Source organism: Thermobia domestica, chromosome 9 (genome assembly GCF_964235325.1).
Source record: "Thermobia domestica chromosome 9, izTheDome1.hap1.1, whole genome shotgun sequence".
Classification (NCBI taxonomy): Eukaryota; Metazoa; Arthropoda; class Insecta; order Zygentoma; family Lepismatidae; genus Thermobia; species Thermobia domestica.
The window spans coordinates 186323523-186339862 of NC_137462.1; the positions used below are offsets into that span (position 1 = coordinate 186323523).

General features: G+C 34.8%; 1 protein-coding gene across 13 annotated transcripts in view; it reads right to left on the bottom strand.

Annotated features, from left to right (window-relative positions):
• Positions 1-581: 581 nt before the first annotated feature.
• The window catches only part of LOC145660507 (serine/threonine-protein kinase MARK2), a 305977-nt gene continuing 290218 nt past the window's right edge, over positions 582-16340 (bottom strand). For 8 of the 13 annotated variants that reach the window (XM_081725652.1, XM_081725648.1, XM_081725647.1 and 5 more), the window contains 4 exons: positions 13254-13469; positions 10362-10394; positions 4320-4428; positions 582-2871 (listed from right to left, as the gene is read on the bottom strand). In XM_081725652.1, the coding sequence (XP_081581778.1) occupies positions 2653-2871; positions 4320-4428; positions 10362-10394; positions 13254-13469 (577 nt within the window). In that variant the 3' untranslated portion in view covers positions 582-2652. Of the gene's footprint in view, positions 2872-4319; positions 4429-10361; positions 10395-10415; positions 12720-13253; positions 13470-16340 lie in introns of those variants that run through there. The other 5 variants (XM_081725649.1, XM_081725645.1, XM_081725643.1 and 2 more) reach the window with 4 other exon arrangements.

Below are 16340 nucleotides of genomic sequence, written 5' to 3' on the forward strand. Positions count from 1 at the left end.
CCAGTTACTTTTATTATTATTTATAAATGTAAACACTACAATCATACTTCCCGATCTCAACTTCCACCATTATGATTATCAGGATAATATTAAAATACAGCTTTAAAGCAAACTATCTTACAAGCTGAGTGAACTGTATCTACAAGGTTGATAAGTAATTTATGTAAAGGCATTTATGTGCTAACACGACCATCAGAGTATGAAATCAATAAATTATACTTCTTTCCCGTTGTGAAATGTGCTTGATTAGAACCATTCACATCACAAGCAGCTCATAATCCATTTTTTTTTTTTGTGAGGAAAAAAAAAGGGAAAAAAAATCCAAACAATCTTTGGCAGCAGTCTTGACTGTCTGTGAAAAATCAATGTCACTTGACCACTATTACTTTTTACGAAAAAACTGTCAACATGCACGCCACGTTTTCAACATAATGTTTTCACTGATTTCGCTCATTCCATACAATTACTACTCCTGGAAGATATTTCTCTTCTTCGTCTCAACAATACTTCAGTCCGATTCGGCAGACAGGGGAAACAAAAATCACTGAAACCACGAGTTTGCTTTTATGTATGACTGTTGATTCTTTGCTATAAATAAATACTGATTTAACAATAAAAAAAAAAGCAACTGTGGTATTATTTATTAAAACAGGAAGCCTAATTGGGAAATTGTCCTCTTCATTAAAAAAGTTATGGTACAATAATTCACTCATCATAATTCATTCACTCTTCTACAACATTTCATGAAAAGGAAAATCAATAAGATTTCGAAAGTAAACTGCTGAATCGCTAGGACAGGTTAGGTAACACTGGGCTAGCTAACAAAATGGGCGTTATTTATCCAACCATGAGTATTAAAGCTACTAACACTGACTATTCGTATTCCTAAATTCAGCACGGAACACTCGGAAATTGCCTAATTTAAAAGCATTCCAAATGTATTGTTTGCTTAACAGAAGAACATTTAACACTAAACAGGTCGTTTAAAATGTTCACTGAATTTCGAATCAGTCTTTTTCTTTTTCTTCTTGGAACTAGAACTCTTCACGCAAAAACCGAATATGAGAAATAGCAACTTATGTCGTCATCGTATTATTATTATTATTATATTAAATAAACTGATGATCACATTTACCCCAATATATATAATTTTAATTTTAATTTCTTAAACAAAGGAAGGAAAAAAAACCTACATAACTATTCAAGAAATTCGTACCTGAAGGTTATCGTTGGTTTACAGAATACATTTACAATAACAGACCATTTGATTTTTTTCTTGTCTTTTTACATTTCCTAAATTTTAAACATTCACAAATGCAGACCGTGTGATTCTTTTCCAGTTATACATAGTAACAGAATTGACCTCATTCTGATTAGCCCTGTCACCAGAAAGCGTTAAATGCTTTTTTTTAAAAAAAATTAGTGATGGAAGTACTGTCCCAGATCTTGCAGTGCACAATAATGGAAACACATCGAAAGTACACATTATTCTGTTACATACTGAAAAAGAATACTGTACTTCGCGCAGGATATGCTTTACTTACCAGCGGTGTTTCCATGTGAAAATAAATACTTATAAGGGAAAGACATGAGCATTTACAACATAAATGTAAAAGAAAAACGGGGGAGGGAAAACCAGCAATCATATTCTGTAATATTAGGATTTTTTTTCTGTGTTTCTACACAAAACCCTCTTTCCCCCAAACTTCTGAGCATCTGTCATAAATTTGGTAATGAAAAATATATATTAGTCACAACGGCGAGCATCTCCGCAGACGCTCTAAAACAATACTGTTATTTGTGTTGAGTAACATGCATCTTCGCACACCATGTTCCACTGCATCGCCACGAACGCCTGTGGTTATCACTCAATGCAGCCCAGCATTGTTTACAGTTTTAGACAGCAACGGTAGCTACGTTAATATGTGCAAGATCATATTAAACTGTACCAGTAAAATTATGTGTGCTTTAACTGTAAAATTAACTTTCATTATTATCATTATCATTACCATCATTGCTTGATTTAAATAATAATAACAGAAAACTCCTTTTATACACAAAGTTCACACTGTAAGGAGACTGGGAATCACTGTTTCAAACGTGAATAAAAATTTTTGGTTTGCTATACAATTCATTACCATTATTTGCACAAAATCTTCCGCAAAGAAGTGCGCCTATAAATAATTAAAAAAGCCGAGGAGACACATGGAAAAAGAAGGTGCTTATTACTTTTGGTAAGAGAAAATTTCTACTGCTTACTGAAGACGTTACATCAGATTCAACTGAACACAAGCTGCTTCACTGCTGTCAATTCTGCTTATCAAACCAAAGTGTGTGAAAGTAGAATTTCTACTTTCTTATTTCTTCTTCTGGTTCATAATTTATTTCTTGGAAGAGCCTCAATAGCAGTGCCTTCATGATGTCAATCCAACATACTCTTCTATTCCTTTTGTACAAACCTTCAGTTTTTCTGATGAAATTAACAAGTACACAATCATCACAAGCTATGAACTCTGCAGATGCTACTTTGCTTCTTAAAGCAAGGCAGCTTTATCACACACACTAACGGTGAGCTAGCTGGATTCGCGTTCCTCTTGCCTTTTCTCATCCTTTCATCGGGGTACAATCATCATCCTTATCTACCACTGGTAGTCACAGCTTCAGTTCATTCGCTATTTTGGAAGCAATGTTCTTAAAACCAATGGAGGTTCCTGAAATACGTTTAAAGCGCACTCCGTTTAGTGAAAGGCGTGGTAGTTTACACACTTCGATTTCCCACTGAACAAGAGAATCTGTATTTGGATCACCATGAACACACAGAAGAAGAAAGCGTTCTCGCTGCTCGTAATCACAATTATTGGCATCTAACACCTAAAACAAAAAATGAGAAAAGTTTACATGCTGTTTCATACTAAATTTATGTACACTAATGTAAAGTCTACCTTCAATATTTGTTTTCCAACACTACTAATATTACACAAAACCTGGAAAATACGGGAAATACAATCTCAGGAAGAAGAAAAATCACTGTTTACTGTAGAATACTGAACCACTGACCTATTAACAATACTATCATTTATATACACACATTTAGCTGTCTCTGTGGATGTGGATTTTAAGTCACGCATATGCACGAAAAGCAGGCGGTAAGACTTTAGATTTCACGCCAGTCCAAAGAAATTATGTCTGGTTATGGGCTGTACTTCACAGTAACTTCGAGCATCTTAGTAGAATTAATAAGTAAGAGCAAATACACAAGGCTGTCAAAATTTAAGCAAAGGATTGCAAAATATTAATAGTGATCATACTACTTCACTTTACAAAATGTACTGTCAAAGCTTACAATTGCCTTGCGATTGTGATTTCTGGGACAGATCTTTATTTCGACATCAGATACGAAGATTTTATGCTCGAAAGTTCTACCACCATCATCATTTGTTTGCAAATAGAATAATGCACACAAACATCGCTGCTCTTATACAGACACAAACTATGACCTTGTTACTTGTAATGCATCGATTTTCTTGCACGCAACTTCAATTGTATGAAAGCTTACGATTTATATTGGTCTCAATCGTATAAGGACTTTTGAATATGCAGTTTTAATTTTTGATTTTTTTTTTTTTTTTTTTTTTTTTAATTTTCTATAGCATAGTCCCGTGTTTGATCCTTTGTAAGATCACAAAAACTTAATGTTAACTTGGGATGCAATATTAACTAATATACATTTTATGCTTAAAGGAGAATACTACTACTACTACTACTAATAATAATAATATCTTTGGGTTTCAACCGTTTGATATCTAAGTATTTATTTTCATTTACGTGATAGTCGAACCCAAGGCCCTGGAATTTGTGAACTAAAGCAGGTGTACGGCAATAATAATAGTAATAATAAAAATAACAAAATTCGTGACACAAAATATGTAAAAAAAAAAAAATTGATATTTTAAGGAGGGGAACGATTACCAAAAGTGTTACTCGAAATATATAAAATCAGTTGGCCAGTACAAACCTTTTTTTTTTTTTTTTTCTTTCTTTAAATTTATTACGTTCTAACCAAGTAGAAGTTATTAGTGCTTAATGCAATTTTGTTAGTTTTCTATTCTAGTTTTCTCCTTTCTTTTTCTTTTTTTAATACGGAGGGAGGTGGACCCTAACTTAAGCCTTCAATCATTTACTTAGTAGGTTGTGGGCTCTTATTAATAGTATGTGCACTATAAGTGGCAGACCTTATTTTGATCACGCACAAAATAAGATTATTATCTGTCGTAAGCTAAAGGAATGTATAGATTTCTACATTCTGAAATTTACATTACCTTTCTTATTTCTGCCATTATTTCATTAGGATCTCTTGAGGACGTTGTCTTCATGCTCCACGTAAACCGTAGAGAACGAGGTTTTACTTGGTCGTCATTGACCGCACTGCTGAAAAAGGAAGATTTAGAATTTTAAGCACGCGGCTAAGAACTCGAAGTGGGTCATTTTAAAATTAACTCCAAGGATTAAAAAGTTGCCTCTCAATAAATGACTGATAACTAATAGATAACAATTCAAATACATCCTATAAATTTGGTAGAGCCTTTACTTTTAATATTATGTATGTATTATTGAACCGTGAGACATAATAATAATAATAATAATAATAAAAATAAATAAATTTAAAAAAATTACCAAGACTACGCTTACAATCTGGAGTAATATTTCGCATGCAAGTATTAGCTTATACATTCAGTTCAAAATTAAAGAGAGCAGACTCATCACCATTAAATCGAATAAATAGTCATAGATGGAAAGTACTACAACTAGTGCATTGAACTTACAAATCACGGAAACACATCTAGACTGAAACGAATTCTAAATAAAAGTAAACTCGAACCAGTTCTAATGTCAGGAACTTAAAATAATATCGAGTAAGTAGAATACTCGGTACCAGGAAAAGAAGTTGTAGCAGGTTATGGAGTCCAAACATAACACAGTGCCCTTTTTAAAGAATGAACGCCATATAATATAGTTGTATACCAGTTAATTAAAAGGGAAAGTGTGTGTGTGTGTGTTTAAAATTTTCAATGGAAGCTTGCAGTGTAAATCTTTCTGCTATATTTGTTGTTCTGTTTCAAACAGCATTTCACAGTGAATTATGTAAAATTAAGAACAGAAAATACCTCAAAGCGAAGGTGTAATATCTCAACTTATGACGCTGGCGCAAAAATTCAACTCATCAGGAAAACTTTGAAAGTAACTTGGTAGTGAAACAAAAGAAAGATACCAAGAACAGGATAGTAACACAGAAATGATTGAAAATACAAGGTAAAAACAATGTAACTAAGTAACGAATGCAAAAATAACTAAGTGTAATCTCGCTTTTCGTACAATTTTCGCCATTTGTAAAATGTAATAGGCAAGTAACGAAAATTCGTGTTAAAAATAAAAAGCCTACGTACTTAGGTAAATGTTTTATTTTATTTATTACTATACGTTAATATACAAGTACGTAAACGAAAATGAATACGTTTTCATACCGAATACCACTGAAACCTATTTGATGTATCCTTTAATCTACTCGAAATACCGTATTCCTGAACTTTCCCATTGATACTAAAGTTAAACCAGTTGACATCGACCGAACTACAGAAATAGTTCTGTTGTTTGCGTGAACCTGTGCTGCACTTACACAGTTCAACATTTTTTATCGTTCACTTTAACCTAAAGGACAGAACATTGAAACGTAAAACTCAAAATTAAATAAATTAAAAATCAAAGTTGGTAGCCCATAAGTTAACCTCTTGCAGAATTACGTAATATTTAGTAAATAATTTACTTGATAATGGAGAACAATTATTATAATAATATATTTAAAAAAAAAGTACGCTAAGTTTTGGTCAAATTATCAATATCTAATAGTCATATTTGTAGACAGTAAAAAGGCAGCAGCATATATGAAGCACTGATTACTCGACGCTATATTAGAAATAGTCACAAAAAATAAAAAGTACGACGAAAAAGTTTGAAAGTTACATAAATCCTTTAAAATCTTATGTTTGGTTATACTGTGAATATGTAACTACAACCGTTATTTGTTCAACCTCAAGACCAGGTGTACACAATCACAAAGTATATTGACATAACTCGTGTATCTCAAGCAATGACCTATACCACACGTCTGAATACATTAACAAATGCCAATTGTCAAATGAAATATAAAAATACTGAATTGCTATTCATGAATTCGTAAACTAAAACTAGACTCTTGATGCAACATTCCTTAGAAGCCGGCTCTGGCACTTTGAGGTGATAAATAATGAGCACATCGGCTCACTTTGCAGATAACAGCTTTTCTAGATCGGAGTTCGCTCTTTTTCTTTCCTTCAACTGTCCTCACAACACTGGGTGGACGCGCAGTCAACACCAAATGTTAAAAATGAAATACTACCCATCTTTTTCGCGGACCAAATCCAACATTGCTTGACTTCGCTGATCTTACAAGAAGCTGTATATCAGGACAGCATTTCTACTCGCAGAATGAAATTTCTATTCTATTAGGAAATCGCGTTTACAAAAGTGACGTTAATACATTTCTTGTTTCACTTTCTTTAGAAAACGAACCAAAAGAAATTTGCAAAATTACTTTCTCCCCTTCTTTTCAAGGAAAGAAAAATGTTTTATTACTTGATTGTACCTGCAAAATATTTAGTACGCACAATCAGGCAGGTAAAGATTTTATTTATTTATTTATTTTTTTTTTTTTTTTCAAAAGAACAGATAGGGGATAGTAAGTGTGTATGTTCTTTCGTCCAGTTTTCCTTTAGAATTCTTGAATTATTTCCCCCCCCCCCTATTTCTCCCTTCACTACGCGATGAAATGTTTTAGAGAAAATGCTCACAGTATACTTGTGTGTGTGTGTGTTACGATTATTTTTTTATTACTTTCTGGAAAGTGTTAATTTTCTACACCCGGTTCAAGATTACCATGTTCGAACTCCATTATATATACACAAATAGAACCTTCCTTTTTCCTCTTTTTATAAGGAAATAAAATTCCGTCATGCGGTACTATTAGCCACTTTGATATGTATCTGTCCGTTTTAAGCATTGAAAGAACGGATAATGCCCGTACACGCTAAAATGGAGCATGTACCGTCAATGCCCCATAAACGAAGTGTGCTGTGCACTTGCGTGGTAAAACAATGTGATAAGATTATCGCCGTTATTATTACCAAGCGAGCCAATGGTTAAGAGGGAGCAGGAGTGGATGGATTAGGACCTTCAATTCAACACGAGCTAGCTCTCTCTCTCTCTATTATATATATATATATATATAGGGGGTCATCAAAAAAATCTAAAAACACTTCATACAGGACACGAAAGTTTGGCCCTCCCTCCACTGAACAACACGTGTTGCGGTTGCCGATCACTTTTTGTTTTCAATGCGTCATGTGGACCTTCCTCTTACATCAGCAGTAACCAGTTCACCTGTGTGTGTCGTGGTAGGAAAGAGGTGCGGTTAAATGGGCGACCTGACAGCCTTCCAAAGAGGCATGATCGTTGGTGCCCGTCTAGTTGGAGCTTCATTGGCAACAGTGACGAACATTGTGGGGATATCGAAAGGTACTGTGTCAAATGTCATGAGGGGATACACAATTCATGGGCAAACGACGTCTGCAAAGCACAGCAGTGGTCTAAAGACAATCCTGTCAGATAGAGATTGGAGGGCATTAAAACGGATTGTAGCAGCTAGAAAGACCACTGCAATGAAAATTATGACTGAACTCAATTCCGGCCTAAAGAACCCGGTTTCATCGAAAACAGGGCGACGGGAACTTCATAAAATGAAAATTCATGGCAGGGCCGCTATCGCCAAACCCCTGGTCACAGCAGTAAATGCGAAGAGGCGTATCCAGTGGTGCAAGGACCACAAGGCGTGGACTCATGAGCAGTGGAAACACGTAATGTGGTCCGATGAATCTACCTTCACCTTGTTTCCACCAGCCGGTAGTGTTTACGTATGGAGAACACCGTCGCAGGCCTATGACACAGACTGTCTCCTCCCAACTGTAAAGCATGGAGGTGGTTCTGTTACGGTATGGGCAGTGATATCGTTGTTTTCTGCAGGTTCCATCATAGCCCTGCATTGAATGATGAATGCTAAGGCGTATGAGGCCATTTTGGGGGACCAGGTTCTACCCATGGCCCAAATACTGTTCCCTGATGGTGATGGCATCTACCAAGATGATTTGGAACCCTGTCACGCTGCAAAAACGGTGAAAACATGGTTTGAGGAGCATGGCCAGGAGCTATGACACCTCCCCTGGGTCCCACAATCACCAGATCTGAACATCATTGAGCTATTGTGGTCTGAGTTAGAAAGGCGTGTTCGCTCTCATTACCTTCCACCAGCATCCCTTAAGGAACTAGAGAATGTTTTGGAGAAACAATGGTACAAAATTCCACACACCACGATTCAGGAGCTGTATACGTCCATTCCACGTCGGATCCAAGCTGTTTTGAACGAAATGGAGGCCTCATACTATACTAAGTATGATTTTCACACTTTTGCAAACGTTTTCGATTTTGTCCTACCCCTGTATATATATGCTTTCTTTCGGAGTTACCGAAAACATGAAAAAATGAACTTTAAAGGTCCATAGCTTCAATACTATGGGATCTACCGAAGACGGTCAAGACATTATTTAGGAATTAGTATGTGCCCTATCCAAATATCAATATGTTTCAGAATCCTACGGTACTTCCGCAACAGTTTTTATAGAAGCAGTTGGTGAGCACTTCAAATTATATGCTCATAGTCAAACATTGTTGCATGAGTACCTTAGAATTCTGAAACATGTATTTTTGGATAGCGCACATAATATTTTCTAAATGAAGTCTTGACCCAACTACGGCAGGTCTTATAGTTTTGGAGCTATGGACCTTTAAAGTTTATTTTTTTCATATTTTCGACAGCCTATAACTCCCAAAGGAAGCATTTGTGTTCCCAGGTAGGTTTATAGTTTTCTTTGGTGCCAGGAACCACCTGCCAAACGTTGTCGGTGTTGTTTTAAAACAACCTGTTTAAATCAAACGCTTCGAAAAGGAAATTATTATTACGATAAATTTCAAGTTTAATTTACCTATGAAGATTCCATCGGCGTCGTTTACTTTGAATTGTAGATTTTTTCCAAAAATCTTCATACAACTGAGATATAAAATGAAATGTGTTTTTTGGCTCATGTTACATTGAAGCTGTTAATCCATATTAGTTGTCCCTCTTTCAATGTTAAAACGGATCGACTACATACATGTTAACAAAGAAAATGACACGATTATATACGACCGTAGCTAAGATTTAGTTAAAAAACCTGATGCCTATATTTAACGTCTTTAGTGTTTTGTTAACAACGCAGCTGTTATTATTTTGATTATCATATGCCTACGCTGAGATCTCGTTACTTTATTCCACTTTTCTATCCATACAGAAAGACTGAATTTCGTTCTATATTTACACGCGGGAAAAAAAAGGCGTTCTAAAGATTAGAGAACAGAACTCTTAAAACAGAAAATGGATGACATTTTTCAGTATCAGAGAACCAATGTTTAATATTGCAATCACCACTTCAATATTAACTGTACCTATCTTTAATAGCTTCTGGCCTCTTTTAGTCCTTATATAGTAATACTTTAATTTTAATACAGTACAAATTCCATCGTAAGTACTGATTTAGCAGATATGATATACTATACTTACAAGCTAAGAAGATGCATGCATATAGTATTTCCTTTCCTTATATACCCAGCTTGTAATCAATATACAAAATCTTATTTCCACTATCACCGTTCACAAACAATATATTTCATAATCACATCGTTTAGTTCTGTCAATGTGGGGATCAAGTTAAATCTTCCCCCTTAAAAAATGATTGAAGCTGAATGTAACTAACTGTTAATTAACTAATATTGTTAAAAGAAATCATGCTTTCAACACAATAGTGTATATATATAGTTCGTTTCCTTCCAAATAAACATGCCCCATTCCCATATTTATAATTCGTTTATTTTAGAAAATTATATTGCTAAGAAAAGAACTTACGTTAATAGGTACTTAGAGCTTTCGTTATCTAAGTGACCATGTGCAAAGTATTTCTGCTTGCATGCATTCAGATAGTTTCTGATTACTACACTTTCAAACACGCACTGATACACACGATCACGCATACTCCCATACACTCAAGAGAACAATCACTACAAAACGTAATATGCTCATCATAACAAGCAATAAAATCAAAATAAAAACTATGAAACTAAAATGTATGCCCACATTAATTAAAAAAAAAATTAATTCTAGAAAAAGGCAATAGCTAACATACCTAACTACATGTTTAGGGACCGTGTCCATGGGTCTGAAATTTAAAAAAGCAATCTAAACAACGGGAGCAACAGAGGATGGCATATTACAGTACAAATTTACATTAGCAGGTGCTGGATTTAAAAAGATGATTGCACCACACTTAAAACACAGAATAAAAATAAATAAAATTCAATGGCATAACTGCACAGCAATTTAACAGAATACATTTAGAAGCCAAAACCTTCATTCATAATTACGAACTTTTACACTTATTTCAATGCAGGTAGCACCTAATGAGTAAATAAAAAGGCATAGATTTATTAATTACACAACTTTATTTAGTGAAGTGACAGTCACACTTAACATTCAATCCCTACTAAAATAAATATACCAGAGGTGGTTTTGGCACTGTGGAAATAGGCACTTACTTAATTAACATGCCTATGCACTTATCGAGACGTACAAACATGCATTCATTTTTTTAAAAATTTAATTTTTATTACTTTTCTTGTTCTATTTTAGGCACATCAGTTGTATAAAAAATGTAATTTCACACAGAAAAATGTTTAAACACTAATAAAATACTAGCCCATTTATTAATGGCACCTATAACAAAACTATTTACACACATCTACAATAGTATGGTACTTTTTCATTAACAGAATTCTCAATAGTGGTTTCTCTCCTCACAATCTACATGTCATACACACGCACAAATGCACACACACGCTCTCACTCAAATCCAAATGCTCCAATGGAGGCAATATTTGATGAATTTATAATTGCACGGAAAAGTGCAAGTGGCATTACTCGGTATTTTCTAAATAACAGCCGAAAATCTACAATTTTGTGTTTTAACGGAAGATCAAAATATAAACATTTTTCTAATATACAAAGAATATAAAGTGTAGTGATTCATCATAAGAATAACGTAAGTATTGATTTCCTTAAAGAAAAGAAAAGAAAAAAAAAATACTGTAATTCAAAATCGAAGCACCATTTGTAATTAATAGTAGTTCTCAAACCTCCTTCAGAACTATTAAAAAAAATCCTCTATATTCGCTCTTGAAACTTTTCTTTACGACACTGCAAATTTAATCCACGTTGGAATATGAAAATTGAGTTTTCAAGTACTGACTTTCCACTCTATAACAATCCATGTTTCATTAGTAGCCGGTTTCCACAGCTTGTCAAACACAACTTATAATAGTCCTGTACACATTTCACTTTAATGATAAAAGGGGACGACTCAGTATTTAATGATAATAAAAAAAAATTAAAAAAAAAGGAAAATAAAGAAACCGATTAAAAATACATAATTAGAAGCGAATCAGACTGGAAATCTTTCCTTGTGACAAACTACATATATACAGTGCACTTCGTGAATATTATAAAAATGGGTACAAGCCACAATGGCCAATTGCAATATTTGTGACAATGTATTGAATCGGAATGATTATCTTCTCGTTTTGATGGAAGTTACGGCTGTTACTATTTGTGACTGCAGAGGTCTTTAATTATACATATTTCTGCAATATTAAAAACGTATTACGGAACTTTCCTTAAAGCATTTTTTCAGAGAAAATATAACTTGCTGGAACTTGAATATTATTACGTAACAGTAATAACGAGAAGGCTAAGTTTATGTAGCCAATATGCTGCAGATGTGTTGTGCACATTAGTTAACATCTTATCCCTCTGACTTTTGCAGGACTTTTAGTTCCCTCACCTCATCAACTCAGAATCAGTTACAAGCAGGTTTTTTATCGTTTAGTTTGATCCTTGCTGCCACAATAGGTAATGCCTCTTACTCTTTTCCTTCTAGACATTCAGCACCGAAAAATCCTGACATTTGTCCAATACTTTTTCAAAATAATTATACAATGACATTCTTCACACCTTTTAACCCTTTCAGTGCTTGTTACTAATACAAATACATGATTTTACTCAATAATGAACGGCCTATTTTAGATTAAGCCTAGTCTAGATTGTGTTCTAAAGTTAAGGAATTGATATAGGAATTCACTGGAAAGATCACTGATATGAAAACATATTTGCCGTTAATGTTACCACATTATAAAATCGTCTTAGAATACACAAAAGTTCACAAAAAGTGCAGAGGATAATCTGAATTAACTATGAATAAGTTAAATGTAAACCAGTAAAGACTGAATCGTTCACTACAACATATATTAGTTCTATATTAGATATTTTTTTCTTTCTTTTTGAAATCCTCATGCACAATAAAATTGAAACTTCAACTTGTATTCCAAAGCTCCTTTTCTTAGCAGCGATCAGCACTGGTTCTTTCATAGTCACATTGATTTCCATCGCTATGAAGCTGCTCCTCCCAATGATCAGTCTACTAAGTTAGGTCCTAAAGATACAAGCAGAAAAGCTGCCTGTAGGATCAAAATAACATAACAGGTCGAATGTATAGCTAGTGAAACCATGCATAATAACGTACTCAATATATATAAATATATTTTAATATGAAGACTTTGCTTCTTATTTCATGAGTGATTCTTGCACAACAATATTTTTCCTAGCAATTAGATTATTCGATTGAAAATCTTACCTTAATAAAGTAAGAAAGAGTAGTAAAGCAATGAAAGGGTTAAAGAGTCAATGATACTCCAACATATCCTTAATATTATTTTCTTCTACATACACACACAAAAATGTATATATTTTCATTAGAGACTGCAATTACAGGAGTATCATTTGTAAGACAAAGTTTCAAAATTTATTTCAATATCTCGCGATGACTGCTCAATCATTATTTATTTATATAAAAAAAATAATAAAATGTCGACAGGCATCTGACTTTAATTATCACTGTAACAGAAGTGAATAATTTAATACTTCACTGGGGAAAGTGAAAAGGAAGTGGTTTTGTACGTAAACTTACCGTTTAGAAAATCGTGATGAAAGCTTTGAGAAAAAAGAAGTTCGAGCATGACTGATTGCTGAAGTGTCTTGTGACTGAAGTGGTGTTGCAGGACCATGAATACCAGTATGATTGCGTTGTCGATTCTGCCCGCTGTGGAAGGTTGATCGATTCGGCACGTTGCGAGGAAACGGTATACGGTTACTAACTGCCGGTGAAACTGGTGTCCGATTTGTGCTGAAAAATAAATAAGTGAATGTGTAAATAAGTAAATAAATAAATATGCTGATTTTTCAGAAATTGACATCTAATTTAGCAAGCACAAAGGTAAGGCTGAATTTAGTCAGAAGAAACTTTAAATTCGTTACTACAATACTTGTTAATGTTCGTTATAACTATACACAAAACGACTGGAATTGCCAAATTTGTCAAATGAGTCAATTAAACAAACTTTAAAAAACTTGTCACGTTATAATAACCCACAAATCAGGAATTAAATGAAGTAATCAACTCTTAACCGCTTCACTTTTTCGATGAGAGAAAAATGTAGTTTTTCTTCTTCTTTTTCATATTGAAAAAATAATATCACAAAGTGATCAAAACCATTACTAAGTACGTAATCGAATAATCTAACGTTGCCTAATATTCAAGTTTTCGATACGATATTTCATACACATTAACATAAAACACAACGTAACGTAAAGTAAGATATTTAAAGACACACACACACACACACATTATACATATATATATATATATATATATATATATATTAGATGGAAAGGAATATACACTAGCTGAAATACCCATTCTCTAATTCTCTGCAGGGGAAGAACACAGAGTAATCTTTATATATACACACAGATGTATGACCAACGCCTTTGGTGCTGCCCTGTCAGAAAAGGAACTGAATAGAATAAATAACGAGGAGCAACGCCTCGGGCATATCCCTGTCATAAAATGAGGGACTTAGTAGTATAAATACCAACACGCAAAGCCTTCGACGCTGTTCCCATCACAAGATAAAGTGCCAAGTAGAATAAAGAACAACAGACAATGCGTAGCCCCTGTAAATTCCCGAGCCAGTTGACATGCCCGTTCTTGCCTAAGATTGAGCTTAAATATCATGGAAATTGGCATCTACGAGCTAAGCGATCTCGGAAACACAGTAATCGACGATTGACCTCGATGGATTTGTCAGTAATCTCAGTCATCTTAGACGATTTATTTTTCACCCCTTCTCAACCCCCATACCAATGGGGACTGAATTTGGACTTGTAACAGTATCTGAAGTGTGACTATTCATCTCAGGACCCGATAAAACTAGGGATTTGATACTAAAATCGGTCGTGTTCATTATTTTTGCGTATCACTCTGTTCCCTTCCCCTAGGTGTGCTAGAGGGGGCTGAACGTGAACTTCCACGGGATCAGAAGTGTACCTATTTATCTTAGCAACCCCTAAAACTAAGGATTAAACACTAATATCGATCACTTTTTATATTTTTTTATATGTTCCTCTTTCTCACACCTGCTAGATGTTTTACCCACACTGAGAGCTGAACCTGAACTTAAACGGCAACGGAACTGTCACCAATTAACTTAACGATGTTGAAAACTATTGACACGTATATTGTTTTTTCGATTACTTTTACATGTCGCCAGTTCATTTCCTGCGTGCTGATGGGGTTGAAATTGAACTAAACACGCATCATTTCAGCAACCCGAAAATTATGGATTCGACATTAATATAAATCACTTTTGATTATTGTTATAAGTCACCCCTCCCACTCCCACTGCTGGGGGTTTTACCGCCAGTGGGAGCGAAACTGGTCTAAAGGGCATTGGAACTGTTCACAATTAACTTAGGGACAGTGAAAACTATGGATTCCACACTAATATAGGTCGTTTCCGATCATTTTTATATCTCCCTCCCCCAACACCCCCAAACTGTCGCATGGGGAGTCTTACATCACGGTACTGTTTTCCGGACTGTCAGTAATGTGTGTACCAAGTTTGATTCAAATTTCTCCAAGCATTCCGGAGTTAAGCTGGAACTAACGGGCGCACGCATACCTCTGAGGAATATGAAGTTGGAGGGTCATTTTGATTGGTATGCAAGAGTTTTGTTGTTTAACGCCATATTGTTAAATTAAGAGATGATGACATGTTTGTCGTTGAGATATGTAATCATAGAGTAGTTGTTGAATTCAGTTTACGTAACACGAAGGTATCAAGGTAAGAGCTTTGTGACGTACGTAAGTTAAAAGAATACAAATATGAGTGTTTTGAATTGTATAGGATAGTTACGCAGTCGTATGTTTGTGTGACAAATACGATGAGGTTTGTGAATCTATAGTAGTGATTTGCTACGATGATGTTAATGAGGTTGGCGTCCGTTATTTTACTATCTTATCACTTTGGCGATGATATGAATCACCATTACATAGCAAGAGTAGAAGAGCAAAATTACATACAACAGATCACCGCACCAGAGATATTAGTTTATTCATTTATACATATTTCTGGGCATTATCGGCATCTATAGTCTTGGGCCCGTAACGTATGAGGAATGACGTCCCTCGGCGAGCATACTATCCAGGAAGAAAGGAATGGGGAGGAAAGGTAGCAGCCTGGGATTCGTATGTTAAGTACCATCCCAACATATGCCTGCTGTGAATGAGAAAAGTCCAGGAAAAACCCACTAAGAGGTAGAGTACCCAGGTGTAACACGCCGATTGTGATAAGATTGCACAGGCATAGAAAACATCGAAAAAGAAGCGACATGTATTTTTTTTATACCAGCCAACAAGCGCACTGAAAAGGTCAAATAAGACCATAAAAATGGCGTCAAAATGAGATTATGTGAAATATTGCGAGAACGAGAAAAGATATCGGAAAAGATTAAATGTACGAAATACTACCCATAGTTGACGCAAGGCGATGGGGTAGAACATACCCACACGAAGGAAGCAGAACATCCGGAAATGGACCAATTACGTGTACAACATTGTCAAAATGTGTTACGGAAATGAGCGAAGAGGGTGGCAAGGAACAGGAAGAATCAAGAAATAAAAACAGGAAGAAACGTGTTTTTGTTTTAGGTGCAT